Consider the following 18,294-nt stretch of genomic DNA (forward strand, 5'->3'; position numbering starts at 1 on the left):
TGGTACAGTTGGAAGAGGATGAATTCTGATGATGTAAGGGGATAGAAATGAGATGCAATGCTGCAGTGAAATTCCTCTGAAGGACGGCCGTGAAGCGGCGGTGAGGGGATGAGACTCGTCTGCCGCCGTCATCGCGTCAACATTCCTCCGTCTTCACCCTGTGGCAAACGGTTTTCTTCAGGATAATGTGAAAATATATGTTTTAGTTCACATTTAAAGCTAGTTTTCCCTCTGGCTCTGCTGTATGTAGTGCAGTCTTTTTTAATTTATCAGCCACATGGACTGACAGTAGGAATAATGCTCTTACCAGTTTGAATACTGGTGTAATCGATGCATCATAATGGATTTGAAATCCCAGTTTTAGGGCACTGAAGTATTCATGTGGTCATTGATCGCCTGCTTGTTGCCCCTCACACTCCCAAATAAACTTCAGTTGTAGGGATGTTTTTTGGGATCAGAATTCAAATCAAGCGGTTTCACATCTGTGCGCTTTGCACAGAGAAGATGTGAGACTATTTTCAGCACGCGCTCACTTCCACTTCTTCTCCCTGTCACTGTGATGTGAAAGTGTTCGAACACAGTCAGACGCATGTGCGGGCTGGCAGATCACAACCGGAGTCGCGTGTTTGAAAATGACAATAAAGCCATTTGTGATGTTCAATAAGCGTGACAAAGAACGCTCTGTGCCTCTATATCGTTTGATTTCTACCATGTGAATTGACTTTTTTACCATGAGTCGATAATGTTTTGGCTCTGCAGACTCCAGCTCTGGTTTCAATCAGAGTCAGGTAAAGAGGAATAAAAGACTGAAAACAGTCAAACCATCTCGAGAGCAATGTTCTGTCTTTATTTCAGACTGCGATTTCTGTTTTCTATGAAGAAACTTACAAAACATTGATCTGACAGTATTTAAAGAGAAAAAAGTCTACATTTTATTTGCAACAAATTACAATTTTATGAAATTATGACTCACGAGATGTGAATTTTTATGATATCAGTTTGTTTGTTTTTTTCCATATTTGTATTGTAAAACTGTATTTGACTGACGGATCTTCGCCATTTCATACATTCAGCTCAGTTAACTCATCTCAGTCAGAACAGGCTGTTTCACCATGACTTCAGAATAGTTCAGTTGGAGGAAAAGTGAAGGAAAAAATGATCAAATATGATGCCTTGCATGATAAACTTGTCAGTAATGCCACTTTTGTGCTTTAGGTGGCAGGAGTTTGCTTTGGTTTTATTACAAAAACAACCGACAGCGCCCGCTAGTGGCCTAACATGAAAGCTACACGGCAACGGCAGAAACGCTGAAAACAATTTAGACAGACGTTTTCAAAATGTTATCATAAAAAATAAAGACGAAACTTTTCTGCAATGATCCATCCTCACTTGAAACGTGGTGTTTGTGATCTGGTCTCTGCTGGGCTCAGAGTTCATCCTGTTATATAAGACTTTATAACTGCATGCTTTGCTTTTCACTAACAATTAAAGAGAAACACTGGATCCGTGCAGATGTGCCATACATCTGGTGAATCATCTCGTAACGCTTTATTAACCCGTATATGCTGCTCAAACTTAATGCCTGAACAGAACCTGAGTCGCCGCTCTGACAGGAATAAATGAATGATTAGTCCTTAGAAAACCTCCAGACAGCAGGAGGACTGGGGGGTTTTCTCTGAGGATTTATAACACGTTTCTGGAGGAGAACATCTGTTAAGGTGCATTAATGCACCGTTTTATGGAACACATGAAAAGATAACAGCTGACTGTCAAACCTGAGCTCAGCTAAACCCACATTTTCCATCATTTGACGCACGATGGCGGATCGAAAACCGCAGCGCCAACAAAAAAACATTTGTTTGGTCAACAAAGAAGTCATTTTTTTACTGCCGTTTAAATGTTAAATCTGGCCAAAACAATATGTAAGTATCAAACTTTGAGTTATGTTTGCATTTAAAACCAGCATTTCTTCCTTGTAGCGCAATTCTGCTGGAAAAGCGAGATACCGATCACAGCTGTTTTTCTGACCTGCAGGAGCACAAACGTCCCGTCGCCGCTCACATGGAAGCATTCGAACCGATTCTGTCGCCTCTTTGTCTAATGAAATGTGATGTGACATGATATAATGAGAATGGCTGGAGTTACATTGCACACTCACTCATTGTTAATTATTTAGGGCTAAAGAGTAATCATTCCTACGGCGTGATTTACTGCGGGCCAAAACCGTACATGGTGCACGTGAGAGGCTGGGCCGCTCAAGGTGATCCATCGCGGACAAATGAGAGGCCTAATTAATAAAGGCAGCCTCTCGCTGGCACCTCCTGGCCTCCCCGCTATTATATGTACATTAGCAGCTTGTGTTCATTGCCTGCTAATTAGCCGTTGGTTAACGTGCGGCGCGGGGACCGTGGCGGCGGCCGCCGCACGGTTTACCTGCGCGGCCCAGGTGTCGGCGGCGGCTGAGGGATCTCCTCACGAGGACGGGACTCGGAGAGGCGCGCCGTGCCCTTGAGGACAGCCGGGAACCGCGGGGCAGGATGGATGGCTGCATTCACGGCCATAATTCACCGCTTCCTAACTATCTCATTCATCATATGCGCACCGCACTCCTCCGCATGCGTGAATACACCAACACACACCTCCCACCCACCACTCCTACCTCCCTGCTTCGCCCCAGTAAATAAGGCGTGCAGACGGAGATAGGGCAGAGGGGGGGGGGGGGAAACAGCAGATAAGTGTATCAGTGAAATGACCATATGACAATGTGCAGCCCTCCAGTTCACCTTGGAGACTACAGTCCTCGTCTTCCTCTCCACAAAAGATAGATTTTCGTATCTCCCTCTCAGCTGGTCACCGCTTCTCCCACAATTTCTCCGGGTCCTTTGTAGATACGGCATCTGACAGAGCGGTGTATGGCGGTGGAATAAATCACACGGCAGCGAGCGGAGCGCGAGCTCGGCCTCCCGCCTGCAAACACAAGCTACATGTGTGTGGCTTTCAATCAAAACGCGAGAAATTCATAAACTGAGCTCACTTTTCTGGGTTCTGGGTTCCAGATCCACTTTATTTCCCTCACTTTTCCCCCCAAAAATGCAGATGATTCCTCTGCCTTTATCACATCTTTAGCTGAGGAGGAAACCATCTGAGACCTGCTGCTGCTTAGAAGAAGAAAACTCAGATTTGATTTCAGCTGGATCCTTTCAGCGCTCTCTGCTCAGACCATGAGGCTGAAAGTATAATCAGTATATTAATTCACACGCTGAGAATTGCATCCATTCGCTTTTAGAACACTTTTCTCTCTGCTTTCACTGCTGTGAAGACAATGTGGAGCAGAGTGAAAGGAAATTTCTCTCTCTTTTTTTTTTTTAACTGAATTTCATACTTTTACTGCTATTTCAATATTAATTCTCTTATCTGGGAATCAATCATAATTAGTCTTGCTGCTTGCCAACCAGCCTGGCCTGAATGCAGTATGAGGAGCAGGCGCCTCAGACATGTTTACACTGCCCTCAAGTGTTCACAGGTGGAACTGCAGGGGGCATAATTAAACATTTTAAAAAAGCAAAACTGTTAGATATTAAGCCGATCACCTCCAGCCAGGGCAATTAAAGCTCAAGGGGGGTATTTACCACTGCAGGGCGGTGGCTGTGTTTCAGGGGCTTTGAAATAAACTGATAAACATTTCAGTGAGTACAAGGTAAAACACATTGTAACAAATAAAAAAAAACACCAGATTCAAGTAAAATGAATATCATTTATTTATTCTATGCAATAAAAACAAGAATTCAGCCATTGGGGGACAAATGAAGAACGGTCGATCGATCAATCAATCAATGTCATTAAAAAAAGTCATGAAACTGCAGAAAAGCTATGAATCCTGTGAGTTTCCTTCTCAGTGTTGGCAGAGAGAGATTTTCATTTCGAAGTAGATTAATCTGATGGGTTTTGTCAGATCTGTCCTCTCTGTGAGGAGACACTTCATCCATCTGTACACCGACAATATGTGGCGTTTACACAAAACTGAGAGAGTGTCAGTCAAGAGCTTCTACTACTGGCCCAACATGGAAACTACATCCTCTTCAGTATTTCTGCTGTTTCAGGGTAAATGACCGTAGCACAACTTTCAACAACTGATCCTCCTGACAGAATAAAAATAGTTTAAATTATGAAGCTGATTCCCAGTCTTCAGATCTGGAAGTTGAAGTATTTCAGAGAGCATGAAGGGTTGAACTGCCTCTCCGGCTCTATCGCTTCACTCTGGGGAGGAACATTTCGGCGACCACATCATTTCGCAGCGCCCTCGTTTTTCAAACTGAGTCACGAGGAGAATTACTCCAAGAGAAGGAGATTTTGTCTGCGGAGTGACTGAGAGCAGCGCCGGGCAGCAAAATCAATGAGCGCCGAGCGGCCGTAACATTGGTTAAGACGGAGAACAGGAGGACTGGCGGTGTTCTTCTGGCTGCCATTAGCACCGCGGCGCAGAACTGAGGGAATAAAACAAGCTCAGCTGGTCCATCACAACCTGGAACAACATGAGAGTGGGGTCAGTAATCAATGCCTCCTTTCCTGACCAATGGATCTAAACAGATATTCGACAGTTGAAAACGAAAGCCCTTCCTTCGTCTGCTCAGCAGATTCCATGAGGTGTAAAGGTCAAAGGTCAACAGTGTTTGTTCTTGATGGGAAAGAAAATGAAGTGAAAGTGAAGGAAATCTTCCCTTCATAAGCGTGTCATCGGACAAAGCCTCAGAGTTTCTCCGCTCTCCCAGTCAAAGCAGGCCAAACAGCAGACTGGTGATTCTCCTATTAATGTATTCTATTTGGAGAAGCTGCGCATCTCGCCGTCTCCTCGGCGGCGGCGCCGCTTTAAGCCCTTCGGGGGCGTCTGAGGGATCCGGCTGACATATGGAGCAGCTCGCAGCGCCGTGTTGGAGGAGGACGGCGGGCCGCGGAGTCGGACCCCCATCCCCAGATGCTCCGTGACATACTGTCTTCAAACACACACACACACACACACACACACTCCGCCGCCGCCGCTGTGGCAGGAACACGGCGAGCTGCACAGGCCCACAGGAGGAGGAGGAGGAGGAGGAATCTCAATGTGCAGGTGCTTCCAGTCTGAAAGCAAACGGCTACTTATCGTCTGCACAGCTGAGAACCGGCAAGAAACGTCACTTCAGACCACTTCTCAAACGGAGCTGCATGAAATTTGCAAACTTGAGCGGCAAGTTTCAGCAGCTGAGGAGAAAAAATGTTTTCATTTCTGTTTAATATGAAGCAGGAGACGCAGCATCCGCCTGGCGGGTTCAGTCAGTCTGTTTAGAGAAACTTCTTCAATAAGCACATCTTCTTTCAGTTTCCTCTGGTCTTCCAGCTCCTACCTGTTTCTTAAGACGCCCTAATCTTGATGAGCCGAGCAGAATTATGTTTTTATCCCCTTGAAAGGCTATGCAAATGCCACTTTCCCAGCCTCGCCAGAAATGAGATTTTGAAAGGCAGATTTTCATAAATGCCTCCGGAGAGGAGCAGGTTTCCCCCCGGAGTCTGCGGGAAATGCTCCTCCACACCGTTTGGAAGGAATTCCGGCTTTATTGAAAAGTTCAAAGTTAAGATAGGAGATGGAGCAGCGGATGTTTTAGAGAGCCGGAAAGGTTACTCTGAGAATTTATAATCAGCATGTGCTCAAACTGTTCGCCACGGATGATAGACTGGATCAAGCTGATGTTTCAACTGAGTTTTGGAGTCGAGTAGAAACAAAAAAAATAAAATTAACCTTCATGTTCGTTTTTTTATTCCCAGGCAAGTTATGTTTTATCAATAACATTTACTCCTTGTGTTGATTTGTTCTTTTCTCCTTCAGTAGATAAGAGTTCTTAAGTTATCTTTCTATTAGTGTGCTGAGTTTCCATGTTCTCCATGAGCATGGACAGAGTGTAACCTCCTGAACCTGAGAGTGTTGGCCTGGATGGGCTCTGGCTGACAGATGAATTAAAAGGTGAAGAAGTGAAGAGTTGTTTTTTTAAAGACAGCTCTAAGTGCAGCGGATCCACCAGGGACTCGCTCTCGGACAGAACTGTTGCATTAGCCGTCCAATGGGAGGTCAGCGTCCAGACGGCAGGACGAGATGAAACATACAGAGGACCTCCGGCGTGAGGCGGCGGCAGGGTGGGGAGATGTTTACCCGCTGCGGCCATCCGGCGGCTCTTAACGGCCACGGGGGGAACAGACGACATGGATGTGCTGATGAGAGTTTAGTCCGAGGATCTCTCCGGACCGATGGCGCTCCGGCTCCCTGCCTGAGGAGCAGCCACAGGCTTTCTGCAGGTCTTGTACTTCGGAGAAGGTTAAAGGATCGATGAGTGAAACATGTGAACTGAACCCGGCTAGAAGAGGGTTTGACAAAACATGGTCCACTGAGGGACTGAATGGTTCAGGAGGAGTGAAGGATGAAGGGATACCGGAGTTAAACCATGAGGAGAAGATTGGTCTTCAGAAAGGTTCTTCACAGGTTTAGTAAAAAAAAAAAAAAAAAAACATGAATTTTGATCTACAGGAAAACTGTTTTCTGCTGCTGTGCTTCAGAGCAGCCAGGTTTGATTTCTTAGAAGATAAAACTGTTTTGAAGCTCTAAAAAAAGGCCTGATCAGTTACTGCCATCCTGACACACTTCACTGATCCACAGACGATGGCGAAGAGGAAATCTCTAAACTGACAATTATGTGGACTAATAAAACTTTATTGAAGTTTTAATATGTATCTTTCCCTAAAACATTTGGATGCAAACATCCACATTCATTACCCCATCCACACACACACACACACACACCTGTGTGAGCTCCTAACAGACCCTGTGTGTGAAATAAACTCACAGGAAACGAGCACCTGTTTTCCCTGGTTGTTTTATTTGCAGTTCTTTACACTTTAGAAAAAGAATCCAAGGATTTTGCCTCCTGTGTGTTTCCGTCTGGCCTCTTCGTGGTCCATGATGCCAGCTGAGGTGGTCAGCACTATGTACCTGGGGGAGGGGGGAGGGGGGGGGGACAGAGTCAATCCAAGGACACCAGACGGCATGAAAACATTACCAAGAGACGTTTCAGCAGATTTTATATTGAGAGATTTCAGTATTTGTTTCGAGCCGTTACCATAAAGGCTTTTAATGCTGTTTAGACTAAATGGGATGGATTTCCTATTGTTTCAGTAAAAAGGTCATATTACTGTAATTATCAGTACTGCTGACAACACTGCTGGCTCAGACGTCTTTGATGCATGTTCCTGGTAATATATTGATATTAGCCGTTCAGAATTCAGATTACAGTCAGACCAGATACTTTTTGCACACACGGCTGCTGCATTCAGCACATCGAGCAGCCCACAGCTCTGCAGCTGCTGAACTACTCAACGCGACGCGCTTCTAGCAGGTTGTTGGAGCAGAAGGAGGATTTAGAGGACGATGTGAACATGAAGCACGTCACACCGTTGTGAAGCGTTCCGCCTGTGAGAAAGGCTGCGAGACACCCGCTCAAGGCGGCGGCTGCTCGCTGCCTCCAGGTGGAGGGCGCCAACGTCCTGACCGGATCCTCAAACACATGGCTCAGGCAAAAAAAAAAAAAAAAAAAAAAAAAAGACTCGGATCTATGAAAATGTGCATAAAAGTCTGACTGGCGTCAGGAATCAGGAGCGCGCTAAAATTAAAGTTACATGCTAATCTAGTTAAGTCAGCAACTTTTCATTCAGCCTCACACAGGCCTGAAGTCTCCATGAGGAGCATCGCTGAGTCTACACCACAACTACTGAACAAAAACTAGGCCTCAAAAACCAAACGCTGACTCTCTCTCAGGAACCACAGGAAGGTTCTGTAGATGTACAAACTGTTAAAGCAGCTATAGATGGAATTTTGGTTCATTTCCAACATTCAGAGAAGTTAAGGTGGTTCCTGCTGTGTTTCTGTAGAACACGTTTCATTGTTCAGTGTCTTGATATAAACATGTTCAGATTCTCTCCTGGACCTAAAATGTGACACAGGCTACAGCTATATTTAGTGAGAAGATATGCTTATTTATTCATTTAAACTAGTCTGCACACAGTAAAAGCTAAATCATTACACAGATTAACAGTCTGATTCAGACAATTCATCTATTTTAAAACTGCATTGCAGGAATCTGACCAGACTGAAGCAGTGGCAGAAACATGAGGAATACACAGACATGTAAACTGAGGTGGTTTTCTTTCATAAAAGCGGAAATGATCCTGTCACATTCGGACCACTGATCATTAAACTTATTTAAACACACATGAACCAACTCAGCAGAGTAATTCTCTCTAAAACACAGTTCATAAACATCCAAGGAATATTAGTACAATGAGCACCGAAAGCTCACAGCTGTTCACACATACAAGCTTCTTCTGGCTTTTACCTGGTTAAAACTAATACATTTACATTTAAAGTTTAGAAAATTAACTTCGGAATATTAAAAACAGCTCACTGACATGATAAGCAATGGACCTCTGCATTTCCTCCTGTGCACCAGCAAGTTTTCTGCTGTTTAAAACTGATTTTAAAAAATATCCTGCAAACTTTAGATGTTCTGATCCTGCCAAGACCTCATCAATCAAACTTGGTTAATTTTTTTTTTCAATTTCACCCTCTAAAATGTTCCTCACTGATGACGAGCGACATTTTATAAAAACTTCCTTTAAAAACTCATCAGGCCAGTACAAAAGCCTCATGAATAAACAGCCACAGTCAAAGAGGTCATGATGAAGTGTCCAAAACTTAGAGCAGTTAATGGGTTTTACTGTTGGTGAGGGGAAACGACACACAAAGGCCATCCTCACCACCACTGAGCAAACATTGGCTACCACAGAGCTGCGAGGACGAAGCTGCTCGGTATCAAATCTGCATGAACTAAACTAACACCCAACTCACACTGACCACTGTTACCTAATCAGAAATGAAACTATTCCTTTATTGAATGGGATACTGTAAAAGTGCACGGTCTGTAAGCGGGACTCTTACCCAAACTGTCTTGAGGGCAGCAGGTTGTTCTGCCACTTCTCCAGGTCCTTGAGCTGAAGATCAAAACGTGGACTGATCACGCCACACTGGAGAGAGGAAAACACGGTCAGCCCTCAATCCAACACACTGATCAAGAACAGGCACAATGATGTCTGATCACAGTGGAAAATCAGAATAAAAAGGACGATGGAGAGACTCCATTAAAAGGCTGAAACATGAAGATGCAACCAGCAGTGATTGTGAGCAGACTTCACCTTGTTCAGCCGTCCTGTGAGGTTGACGACAATTTTTCCGGCTCTGTGGTCGTCAATGATCTCAAACTCACCAATGTAACCTAGAACAAAGAGTTACAGAAATTTAGACCAAGTCACACCGTCCACAACCGACACTGTGCATGAAAACCATCATCTGCACATCTTCACGCTGAACGACGAAGACCACTCACCGTGCTTCATCATGACGGTTAGGAAGCGCACAATAACCTTGGAGCAGGGTCGGATGAGGACCTGCCGTTTCCCTCGCTTCTCAGCATTGTTGATGCTTTTCAGTGCATCCGCGAGAACGTTCATGCGCACCATGATGCCTGCCAAACAGACAGAGGAGGAGGTTAGGATCTGACACTTTAAATGGTGAACTTTCACACAAGTCCTGTCTCTGTGGTGTATGGAGCAGTGAAACACTGTAAAAGTCGCACTGAGCAGAGCCAGGCCACACACTGCACTATCAATGAAACCTGCTTCAGAAAGCCTCTGATAGCAGTGAACTGGAACTACTAGCATCCAACAGTTACAGGGTAACAACCTAGCCTAACCAGGACGCTATTTCGCTAATTTCCTAGCAGTAATGACACAGCCCTGGGTAAAACCTGGTGGTTTTCATGGTTTTCCCAGTGTGCACAGTGGCAGCCTTGGAGCCAAGCATGCTCCTTCGAAGGACCTCAGTTTAGCTACTTAGCTTAGCCGCACTACACATCTGAGGACTAACACTCTAATACATTAACCTAAGTGAACCGCTTTTGAACAACGACACACCCGGACACATACTGACAGACTCGACTTTCTAATTAAGTCTTTTTTTACACGTTCTCGGGTGCAAATCTGACAGTGAACAATGCGTTCAGTGCGGAGACTCCCGGGCCGGACACAGGCATCGATGTGAGAAAACTCAACCGGCAAATGTGCTCCCATCACAAGTGTAAACATGACGATAACCACTCAGGATTAACGCGATATACCCGTACTTTAAAACGGACTCTTAAGGTGACTATTTTTCCAAGCGATGTTTTGGATATTTTAAAGATTGTAGTGAGGATGAAAAAATACTTCTTACCGGTTCTGCAATATGGCGGAAAGAGGAAGTAGTAAAAACCGCGATGCACTATGGGAGGACATCAAAGACTCATTCAAATCAAGATGTTTACCACCGCCGCAATGACAACGTCAGAAACAACATGGAACATCGAAACATCGAACATCGAAATGCTTAAATTGGCTCTATTTTTGGTTTTGAAAACGCGATAATCTTCAATACACTTCAAACTTTTATTTTGATGATCGCTCCTTTCAATTAACTAGCTAATCGGACATATACTGTGGAATTCCCCATAAATATTTATCTATTTATTTAGTCGCTTGTTCTTTCATTCAAATTTTGGTCAAAAAACAAGTTAATTCTATATTTCAGTTTCGAAACATTTGACAAAAAGGGGAAAAAAAGCCAATTCATCTTATTTTTCTGCATTTATCACAAATGAATGAATTAAATAATGAATCGTTTATTTCTGATAACATTTCAACACAGAAAATACAAATACAAATACCAACAAATACTGACTAACCGACCAAAACAAGGCAGCGGCTTACAAAAGTGCCTTTATTTTATCAGAAATTTTATTTCAACCTGAAGTTATTTAATAACACGTATTAAAAAATGTATTAATACTAAAAGATCAGACTTGAGATTTGTGAAGAAAAACGTGATTTATTATTAAATCCCCATGAGTGATTTGATAATACAAACGGTACATTACCCTCAGAGTCGAATAAAGACTGCAAAAGCATGAAGGTCAGAAACATCCACTGCTGGTCACATTCCCACACATCTGTTGTTTTCTTCTGTTCTTAATTCAGATATGATGCCGATTCTTGTTGTGTTCACCTCTCAAAGGCAGTGATTAAAAATGTGAGAGTCAACAAAACCACATACCACTTTTTAGAGCCAAATGACACTTTAATCCCTGTTTTAACATGTGCAACAGCTCAGTTATTACAGTACCTAAATATTAATACAACATACAGTTACAGTAACAAACCTTAACAAACCAGAAATGCAACATACTGAATAAGGCTAACATATGTTACTAGAGATATAATATTATTATAATAAACAACTTCACTCTTTAATGTGCTTTAAAAATGTCAAACGTCTGCTGGAGAGACTTTTCAATGATTGTTAATGATAAGCAGGAGCTATTTTTCTTCACAGCACCATCAGTCCCACATTTGTCTCGCATGCACAGGAAGCATTCAGATATTTCTGTATTTCATGTATAAGTTAATATAGCATCTGATGCCAAACGTTGAAACAAAGTCACAAAAAATGTTTGGCTACAGTTTTCAAAAACCTTTGCTGAACTTATTTTCTAAAATTCAAAATATGATGCATAATCCTCAACGATGATGGTTTTCAGCATTTAAATTCTTTATGAAATCTTCATGCAATTATCAATAATGTTGATTCAAAAAACATAACTGCTCTAAACTTGCGGTGTATAGATGTATGATGTTCTTGTTAAATGCATGTTCCTCTGGTGCTAAATGTTCCCTACAGAGACCAGGATGAGTGTGCGTTGTGGATCATGTGAGGTCTTCTGCAGATCAGCTGGAACAGCTTGAGTTCAGCCCTTCAGCTGTTTCTGCTGCTGTCCAGGAGAGGGTGCAGTAGAGCCGGACTCAAGCCTAGAGGCAGGACGGACCCACCAGCCAAGCCACGGATTTACCAGACATGTGGGGAACGGGCAGCACGAGACACAGTAACACACAGACTTATAAAGTACTTCTATGTTTACAATACACATTTTCTACACATTTTCCTCTCATCTATCTATCCGACAACTCCAGTTTTCCTGTTAGCCGCCGTTGCTGACCATGCTGGCCAGAGAGTCGGCGTCTCCCTGGGGGTCCAGGCCCAGCCTCTGGAGGTCAAGGCCCATGGCGACCAGCATCTGGAGCAGAGTAAGCTCCTGCTGGGTGGCCTGGTCCACCAGGGCCGGGCAGGTGGGGTTGCACTGGGGCCACTGGCAGGTGTCCACCAGGTGGAAAGGACAGCCTTTAGCGGGGGTTCTGTTGTTGCGCGTTGCCTCCAGATTCCTGTCCCAGCAGTGCAGGGCCCGCGGCAGAGACGTGCCTTTCACCTGGAAGCTTACCCAGTTACTGGAAGAGAAAGAACATGCTCAAGAGGTCAGATAAAGTCCAAAGTGACCAAGCAAACAGCAACATGAGCTCAGCAGATGGAAGAAATAAGAATCAAACACCACAGCGGTCAAATGTCTGATCTCACCTTTTGGTGATGGCTGTGTGTGACAGGCAGGATGGAGCAAACACAGCCCTGAAAACACACAACGCAGCAGTCTCTACTTTAGCTTGTATAAACGGATGAAAAACAGCGCCGTGCTGCTCTTGTATTCCAGGTGTTGTGAACTCACGTGACGTCTCTCAGGGAGTTTTTCAGCTCGCCGCCCAGGTTCTGTATGTACTGCCACTGCTCCTCAGAAAGACTCTGTCCTCCCATGTAGATGTTCTCCACTCTCAGCTGCTCCTCGTCAAACAGCCACTGCACAATAAACAAGGGTGCTGCGGGAAAAAAAACAACCAGCTCTGATCACACTATTCATGAAACAGAATGGGGTCATTAAAGTGGCAAATACTCTTAATGAAATTATCAGAAATTCTCATTATGATTTGAATGGGAGAAGATTAGAGCTGAAAGAAATGTGGCATATTGGATTTACATTCATCAGGTGCCCCGAAACACAAGTTCAAATCAATATAAATGTCGCTGTGTGTCTGGTGGTGTGTAAACTGTGCCTTAACACATTTAGCATAGCAGCTTAACAGGGTGATAATATGTCAGCTGGCCTCCAGCGACACAAAATCTATAAGTCTGTTTGTAGAAGAACGAGAGGAGATTTCTCAGAAGATTCGGTGACTTTTTCCTCACAGACAGTACGACAGGCATAAGAATGTAAATGTTGACTGATGAAAAGGGTAATCTTGACTAAAGGGGTCTGAGTCTTTACTGATCGGCAGAGATTTGATGTCCATGATAACGATACATCAAATTCGTGGCTCTTAATTTAGTTTTGATTAGTTTACATTGAACACAATGTTTGAACGTGGCCATGGGGCTTTTCCTGTAGTGACATCCTCCTCCAACATCTTTTGTAACTTTAGCTAAATGTAACGGATGTGATGAGACAGACCCTTAGAGGACTCATCATAGCCCGTTACCTTTTGGTTGAAGTAACTAAAGTAACACGACTGTAACTAGTAACTGTGAACCAGGCAGGACTCACATGTTAAGGTCGAATATAGTTTATGACCGAAGAAGCACTGCCACTCCTCCCCCTTCTTATAGAGCTGCCGACATCGATCAGGCACGGCTCCGTTCCACAGCCTGAGGGAAGATCAGAAAACCAACAAAAATGTGTGAACAAAGCAAAAACGCAGATATCTCAGGTGTGAAAGCTGAAGCGCTGCCAGGAGAACGGCTGCCGCTACCTGAGGCCGATCTTGATGGCGTCCTCCGGCGAGCAGGAGACCGTCTCGGGGCAGTTTGGTGATCTGGGCCGCTTGCTCTCCAGAAACCAGCCGGAGTCCACCAGGCCTCGGACCTGAGCCTCGGCGCCCAGCTGCTCCAGCTGAGCGGCCACCCGCTCGATGTTCAGCAGGACGCCCGTGGCCCCGGCGCTGCGAGGGGAGCGCACCATCACATCAGTCATTAAAGAGCTGGGCTTCCAGGCCCGGGGATCAAACCCGCGGCTCGTGCCAGCTAATGGCGGGGAGGAACATATCTAGCGGCTTCGCATTCGCAGAGCGGGACCTGTTTTTGGATCCACTCCCAACAACTATGTTGCTAACCTGGGAGGAATGTTGGCCGTCGCAGGCCAAGGCCCGTCAGTAAACATCATGTCACTGATCACAGCGAACGTCTTCATTGTTGACAAGACTATGCACCCGAAATAGAGCTTCTCTGGCTCAATGTTAGGCTTGGAGACGGTCCAGATGGTCGGCAGGACCGTGACGTCACCGCGACGGCGTGACAGAGTCAAACAAACCCACCTGGTGCCGGACAGCATGACCACCTTCGCCTGCTTGATTCCTTTAGGGATGAGATCTTTGATGACCTCCCGGATGATCAGGGACCCCATGAAGGTGTACTCAGCTGAGAGAGAAGACAGAAGCGATCCAGACAAAGCTCACATGTCAGGGACAGGCTGGATCTCATCAAGACTCACTTGCGTTTGTGTTTCTCTCCCTTTCCTTCTCTTTGCCCTGTCGCGGCCTTGGAGGCGGCGTTGGTGCGGGACCGGCGCCGCTCCACACGTCGCTGGAACAATACGGGATGAATCTGCAGAAAAGAGGAAAAAGACTTGAAGTGGTTTCACTTCTCCTTCACAAAGATCAAGCAAGGCTACGTCTGCTTTGTCTGTAACGGCGCCGTGAGGTAACTTCACTTTTTATAGCGGGTATTGTGCTGAAGTAGAATCAATCATTTAGACAAAGCTTCAGGCTGCAGCGCCCAAGAAAGGATATAATACTACCTTTTTTTAACCACGTCTTGCATGTCCTCGGTGGAGTAAATAATTGTAAAATGAAGGGAAACGCTTGTATTGACTGAGAGTTATGATCTGATTGGAGCCGCCTCCACAGGTCATCCTCCTGCTCTTTGTTCCCATTTTCAAGGCTCCTTCGATGCTCCTTTGATTAATTTTCACCTTTCCAGAGAATGGCTTCGTCAGATTTAAGGAGCTCAAGAGGAAAGAGTATTTAAAACTGCTCTACTCTAAGAATTGTAATTTTGTTATCTTGATTTGAGGCCTTCATGTTGAGGTAAGAAGAAGGAGGAAGAAGAGGAGCTGCTTTCATTCAGCCAAACGTGAATCACTTTGTGAAGCCGCCTCCCGTCAGTGTCTCCGAAAAAAGAAAATAACTGGAGAGGAGATGAACCATTAGACCGAACGTGTCCTTCATTTCACTTTGAGGATACTTCGGCATGTGTTTTCACTGTGAAGCACTGTGAAGCAATAAATGTTGCGCTGTGACGACTGCCACTGTTGATATTAACAATATGACAAGAAATTCATATGCCCCCTTTTTAAAAAGAAAAAAGAACTCAAGCAACATAATTCTGAAACAAATATCAAAAAAGACAATAACAAATGTTATTTCTGCCAAGCAGCGTGAATGTTAAAGTGAGATGTCAGCAGAAGTCTTCCTGGCTGACGCCACTATCTTACAGCATGCAACATTTCTGCTGCAGGGATCTAAATGATGAACATGTATTCTAAACATCTTAGTCTGCTCCACGTCTTAACATGCATCTCAACAATCCACCAGTTTATGTATACGCCAACACTTTGTCCCACTCTTCATACTGAAGTGATGCAGAAGTGTTAATAACTGTTCTTTCATTCCCATTAGCATTAGTCTTTGCAGCTTGAAGGGGAGTTAAGCCTTGTTGTCTGATCTTTATTCACACAATACATGGCAGCTGTCAGAGTGAGTTTGTAAAAACATGCATAATACAACAGTTACAGAAGTTTTGGGGCATTTTACTGCATTTCGCACCATATGGTTTGATTAAAATTGGCTTTATGTTGAGATTGTAGTCATTTTCTGCAGCAATTGTTTGGTTTTGTGACAGTATAGACATCTTCATCATGTATTCTCTGCACCACAACAACAGCATAGTATCAATATTTTACTGGACCAAAGCACTCGAGATGAAATTGGGCCATATGTGACCCCTGAACTGAAACACGTTCAACGCCCCTGCTCTGTGCGCTAAGTGATGGATGTACTTACACAATGTTGGCGTTGTGCCAGTGTGGGTTTTCCTCTGCTTGGGGAGACAATATTCCACTTCCTGCAGATCAAACAATCGCAGATTGGACATGTGTTTTCTCCCTAAAGAGAACAACATCGTGGACACGTGCGCGGCAGGCTGCGTTACCTCTTTTAGTCTGGGGCCACCCCGATGAGCTCATTAGTCGTGGGATATTTTGGTACCTGGAATCGCAGGTCTCTTTGCTGTAGCAGCACCAGCCGCCTAAAAATAACAGAGCCTAATATTAGATCCTCACATCAGAGAGGGACCCCCTTGTTAGCCCGTCACAGAGGCCTGTGAGGAATGGAGGGAGCAATGCCTGCACCTGGTTTACTAACAAGACCCTATGTCCGGCCAACCTTGGAGAAAGGAGTTAAATATGACTTTAATTTACAAAGTGTCAGCAGAGGATTATTTATTTGGAATATTTATGGGAATCGTGACAACCCAGACAAACATGTCAGATGTTACTCGGTGCTCAATTCAAGTTCGAAGACAAGCCACACACGTTTCATGTGTTTGAGGTCCGTGGAAGAGGCAGGCAGCTCCCAAAAAAGGAGAAAGAAAATGGAAGATGACAGGACAAGTTGACATCCCCATCAAAATTCCTGCAGGGCCGTCACGCCACAACAATCTGACCTTTGGGGACCGAATTAGACAGTTGGGTTTTTAAATACTCACCTTCCAGAAATAACAACCATCGGCGGCTCCCTCTGAACTCCTTTAGGTAAAACCTGTCAAACCACAAATAAGCAGCAATGAAGTGATGGTGAGGATAAGGCTGCTGTGGGAATGCGTACGGACGCTCTACACCTCACCGCTACAACTACTGCAGTGAACAGCAAGAAGAAAGCAGAAAGCAGGGCGAGTAGTCTTACCCCGCTGCCGTCCCATCGTTACATGTAACCTGGCTGTTCTTGAGGAAGTGCAGCCTCATCTCATCAGTCGGTTGTGCAGGTGACTGAGGAGCTGCCGTCTCCTGTCCCGAAGCAGCAGCGCCTCCAGCTCCCCTCGAGCCTCCCGAGCCACCAGTTCCTCCAGAGCCTCGAGTGCTTCCAGACCCTCCAGACCCTCCAGACCCTCCAGGTCCTCCGGTCGCTCTTGAGCCTCCAGCGCCTCCAGCGCCTCCTCTCGTGCCTCCAGTACTTCCGGGAGCGGCGTCTCCAGCCGGGGCAGGCTGAGCAGTGCCGGCCCCCTGGTTCCCACCAGCCTTCTTCGTGGATTTTCCACTTGTTTTAGTGTTACGGTTGTTCTGGCACCAGATCCCCCCAAGTAGTAGTAACAAGACAATGTGGCTCAGGATCTTCATGCCTGAAGCTGTGGGGGGAAAAAAAAAAGACACATGCAAAGTTAAGAGGTTGATTCAGCAGGTCAGATTCTTCTCCATCTGCAGGTGAAGGAATTTACCTTTGAAGAAGAACGAATGTTGGAGGTTCAGAGCAGGGTTGAGGCGACAGGTGGAGCAGCTGTGGAGAGACCGAGAGGTTCAGAGCTCAGTGAGCAGGTGTGAGGTGAGGATGCCAGTCCGGAGTGGTGATGAAGCCTTGACCAGGTTTCGATGAAGTCTGTCAAATCAGCCAGGAGCTTTATAGTGCCACCATATGGATCAGATTTCTTCCCGTTTTTCTCTGGGAGACAAACTGCTGACGACACGCCGCGAGGGGAGGTACTGGAGGGCCAGTGGCGAGGAGAAAAGATAACACGCATCTCTTCTGCATATTTCAAGTCTTTGCACACACCCACCATCGAACACTTTCCCAGCTGACCCCCGTCCCGCCTCCTCCCTCCACCTCTGATTGCCAGTTTTTTTGATTTAAACGTCTACATGGTCAGCATAACTGCATAGCCGCTTTGTGTGGTATGTGACCCGCAGGTCAATGGAGCACACACCTCAAACACTCTCTGACACGGGAATGAGTAGTACCGTAAGGTTCCCGCGTGCTCAACCGCTTGGTGCACGCTCTCAGATCACAGCTGGTGGCCACTCCGGGTTGGCTGTTGCACCATGCATGTCGTGAGCTTTTAAATTTACTTGAACAAGTTTTAACAAATCAGCTGAATGATCTTTTTTTTTATGAACATATTCTATTTACGATCTATCACAATCCACTCTTGGTTCAATCAGAAACGGATCGAACAATAAAACTGCATTCTTTCGCCTTTTTTAAATG

At 45.1% G+C, this 18,294-nt stretch overlaps 2 protein-coding genes across 2 annotated transcripts; both read right to left on the reverse strand.

Annotated features, from left to right (window-relative positions):
- Positions 1-6,880: 6,880 nt before the first annotated feature.
- On the reverse strand, positions 6,881-10,413 carry rps15a (ribosomal protein S15a). The gene is made up of 5 exons (XM_030094456.1): positions 10,346-10,413; positions 9,462-9,599; positions 9,271-9,350; positions 9,017-9,102; positions 6,881-7,015 (listed from the first exon to the last, which is right to left on the reverse strand). Exons 2-5 carry the CDS (start codon positions 9,592-9,594, stop codon positions 6,922-6,924), a joined length of 393 nt encoding a protein of 130 aa, XP_029950316.1. The 5' UTR covers positions 9,595-9,599; positions 10,346-10,413; the 3' UTR covers positions 6,881-6,921.
- A 1,722-nt stretch (positions 10,414-12,135) lies between these two features.
- On the reverse strand, positions 12,136-17,432 carry notum2 (notum pectinacetylesterase 2). Its single transcript, XM_030094451.1, has 12 exons — positions 17,270-17,432; positions 17,002-17,140; positions 16,805-16,857; positions 16,250-16,345; positions 16,102-16,162; positions 14,532-14,644; positions 14,356-14,458; positions 13,795-13,983; positions 13,590-13,690; positions 12,720-12,867; positions 12,575-12,622; positions 12,136-12,447 (listed from the first exon to the last, which is right to left on the reverse strand). Exons 1-12 carry the CDS (start codon positions 17,430-17,432, stop codon positions 12,144-12,146), a joined length of 1,518 nt encoding a protein of 505 aa, XP_029950311.1. The 3' UTR covers positions 12,136-12,143.
- Between the last annotated feature and the right edge of the window lie 862 nt (positions 17,433-18,294).

The sequence above is a fragment of the Salarias fasciatus genome, chromosome 6, assembly GCF_902148845.1.
Source record: "Salarias fasciatus chromosome 6, fSalaFa1.1, whole genome shotgun sequence".
NCBI classification, from domain to species: domain Eukaryota; kingdom Metazoa; phylum Chordata; class Actinopteri; order Blenniiformes; family Blenniidae; genus Salarias; species Salarias fasciatus.

What these genes read in the sequence shown, in the direction of transcription:
- rps15a (XM_030094456.1), bottom strand. Translation starts at nt 9,594, where the DNA reads ATGGTGCGCATGAACGTTCTCGCGGATGCACTGAAAAGCATCAACAAT. An exon ending in AACCGTCATGATGAAGCACG is followed by an intron (nt 9,351 to 9,461) that starts GTGAGTGGTCTT and finishes TCTTTGTTCTAG; the next exon opens with GTTACATTGGTGAGTTTGAG. An exon ending in TCACAGGACGGCTGAACAAG is followed by an intron (nt 9,103 to 9,270) that starts GTGAAGTCTGCT and finishes TCCTCTCTCCAG; the next exon opens with TGTGGCGTGATCAGTCCACG.
- notum2 (XM_030094451.1), bottom strand. Translation starts at nt 17,432, where the DNA reads ATGAAGATCCTGAGCCACATTGTCTTGTTACTACTACTTGGGGGGATC. An exon ending in GCCATCAAGATCGGCCTCAG is followed by an intron (nt 13,691 to 13,794) that starts GTAGCGGCAGCC and finishes ATCTTCCCTCAG; the next exon opens with GCTGTGGAACGGAGCCGTGC. An exon ending in AACTCCCTGAGAGACGTCAC is followed by an intron (nt 12,623 to 12,719) that starts GTGAGTTCACAA and finishes GTGTGTTTTCAG; the next exon opens with GGCTGTGTTTGCTCCATCCT.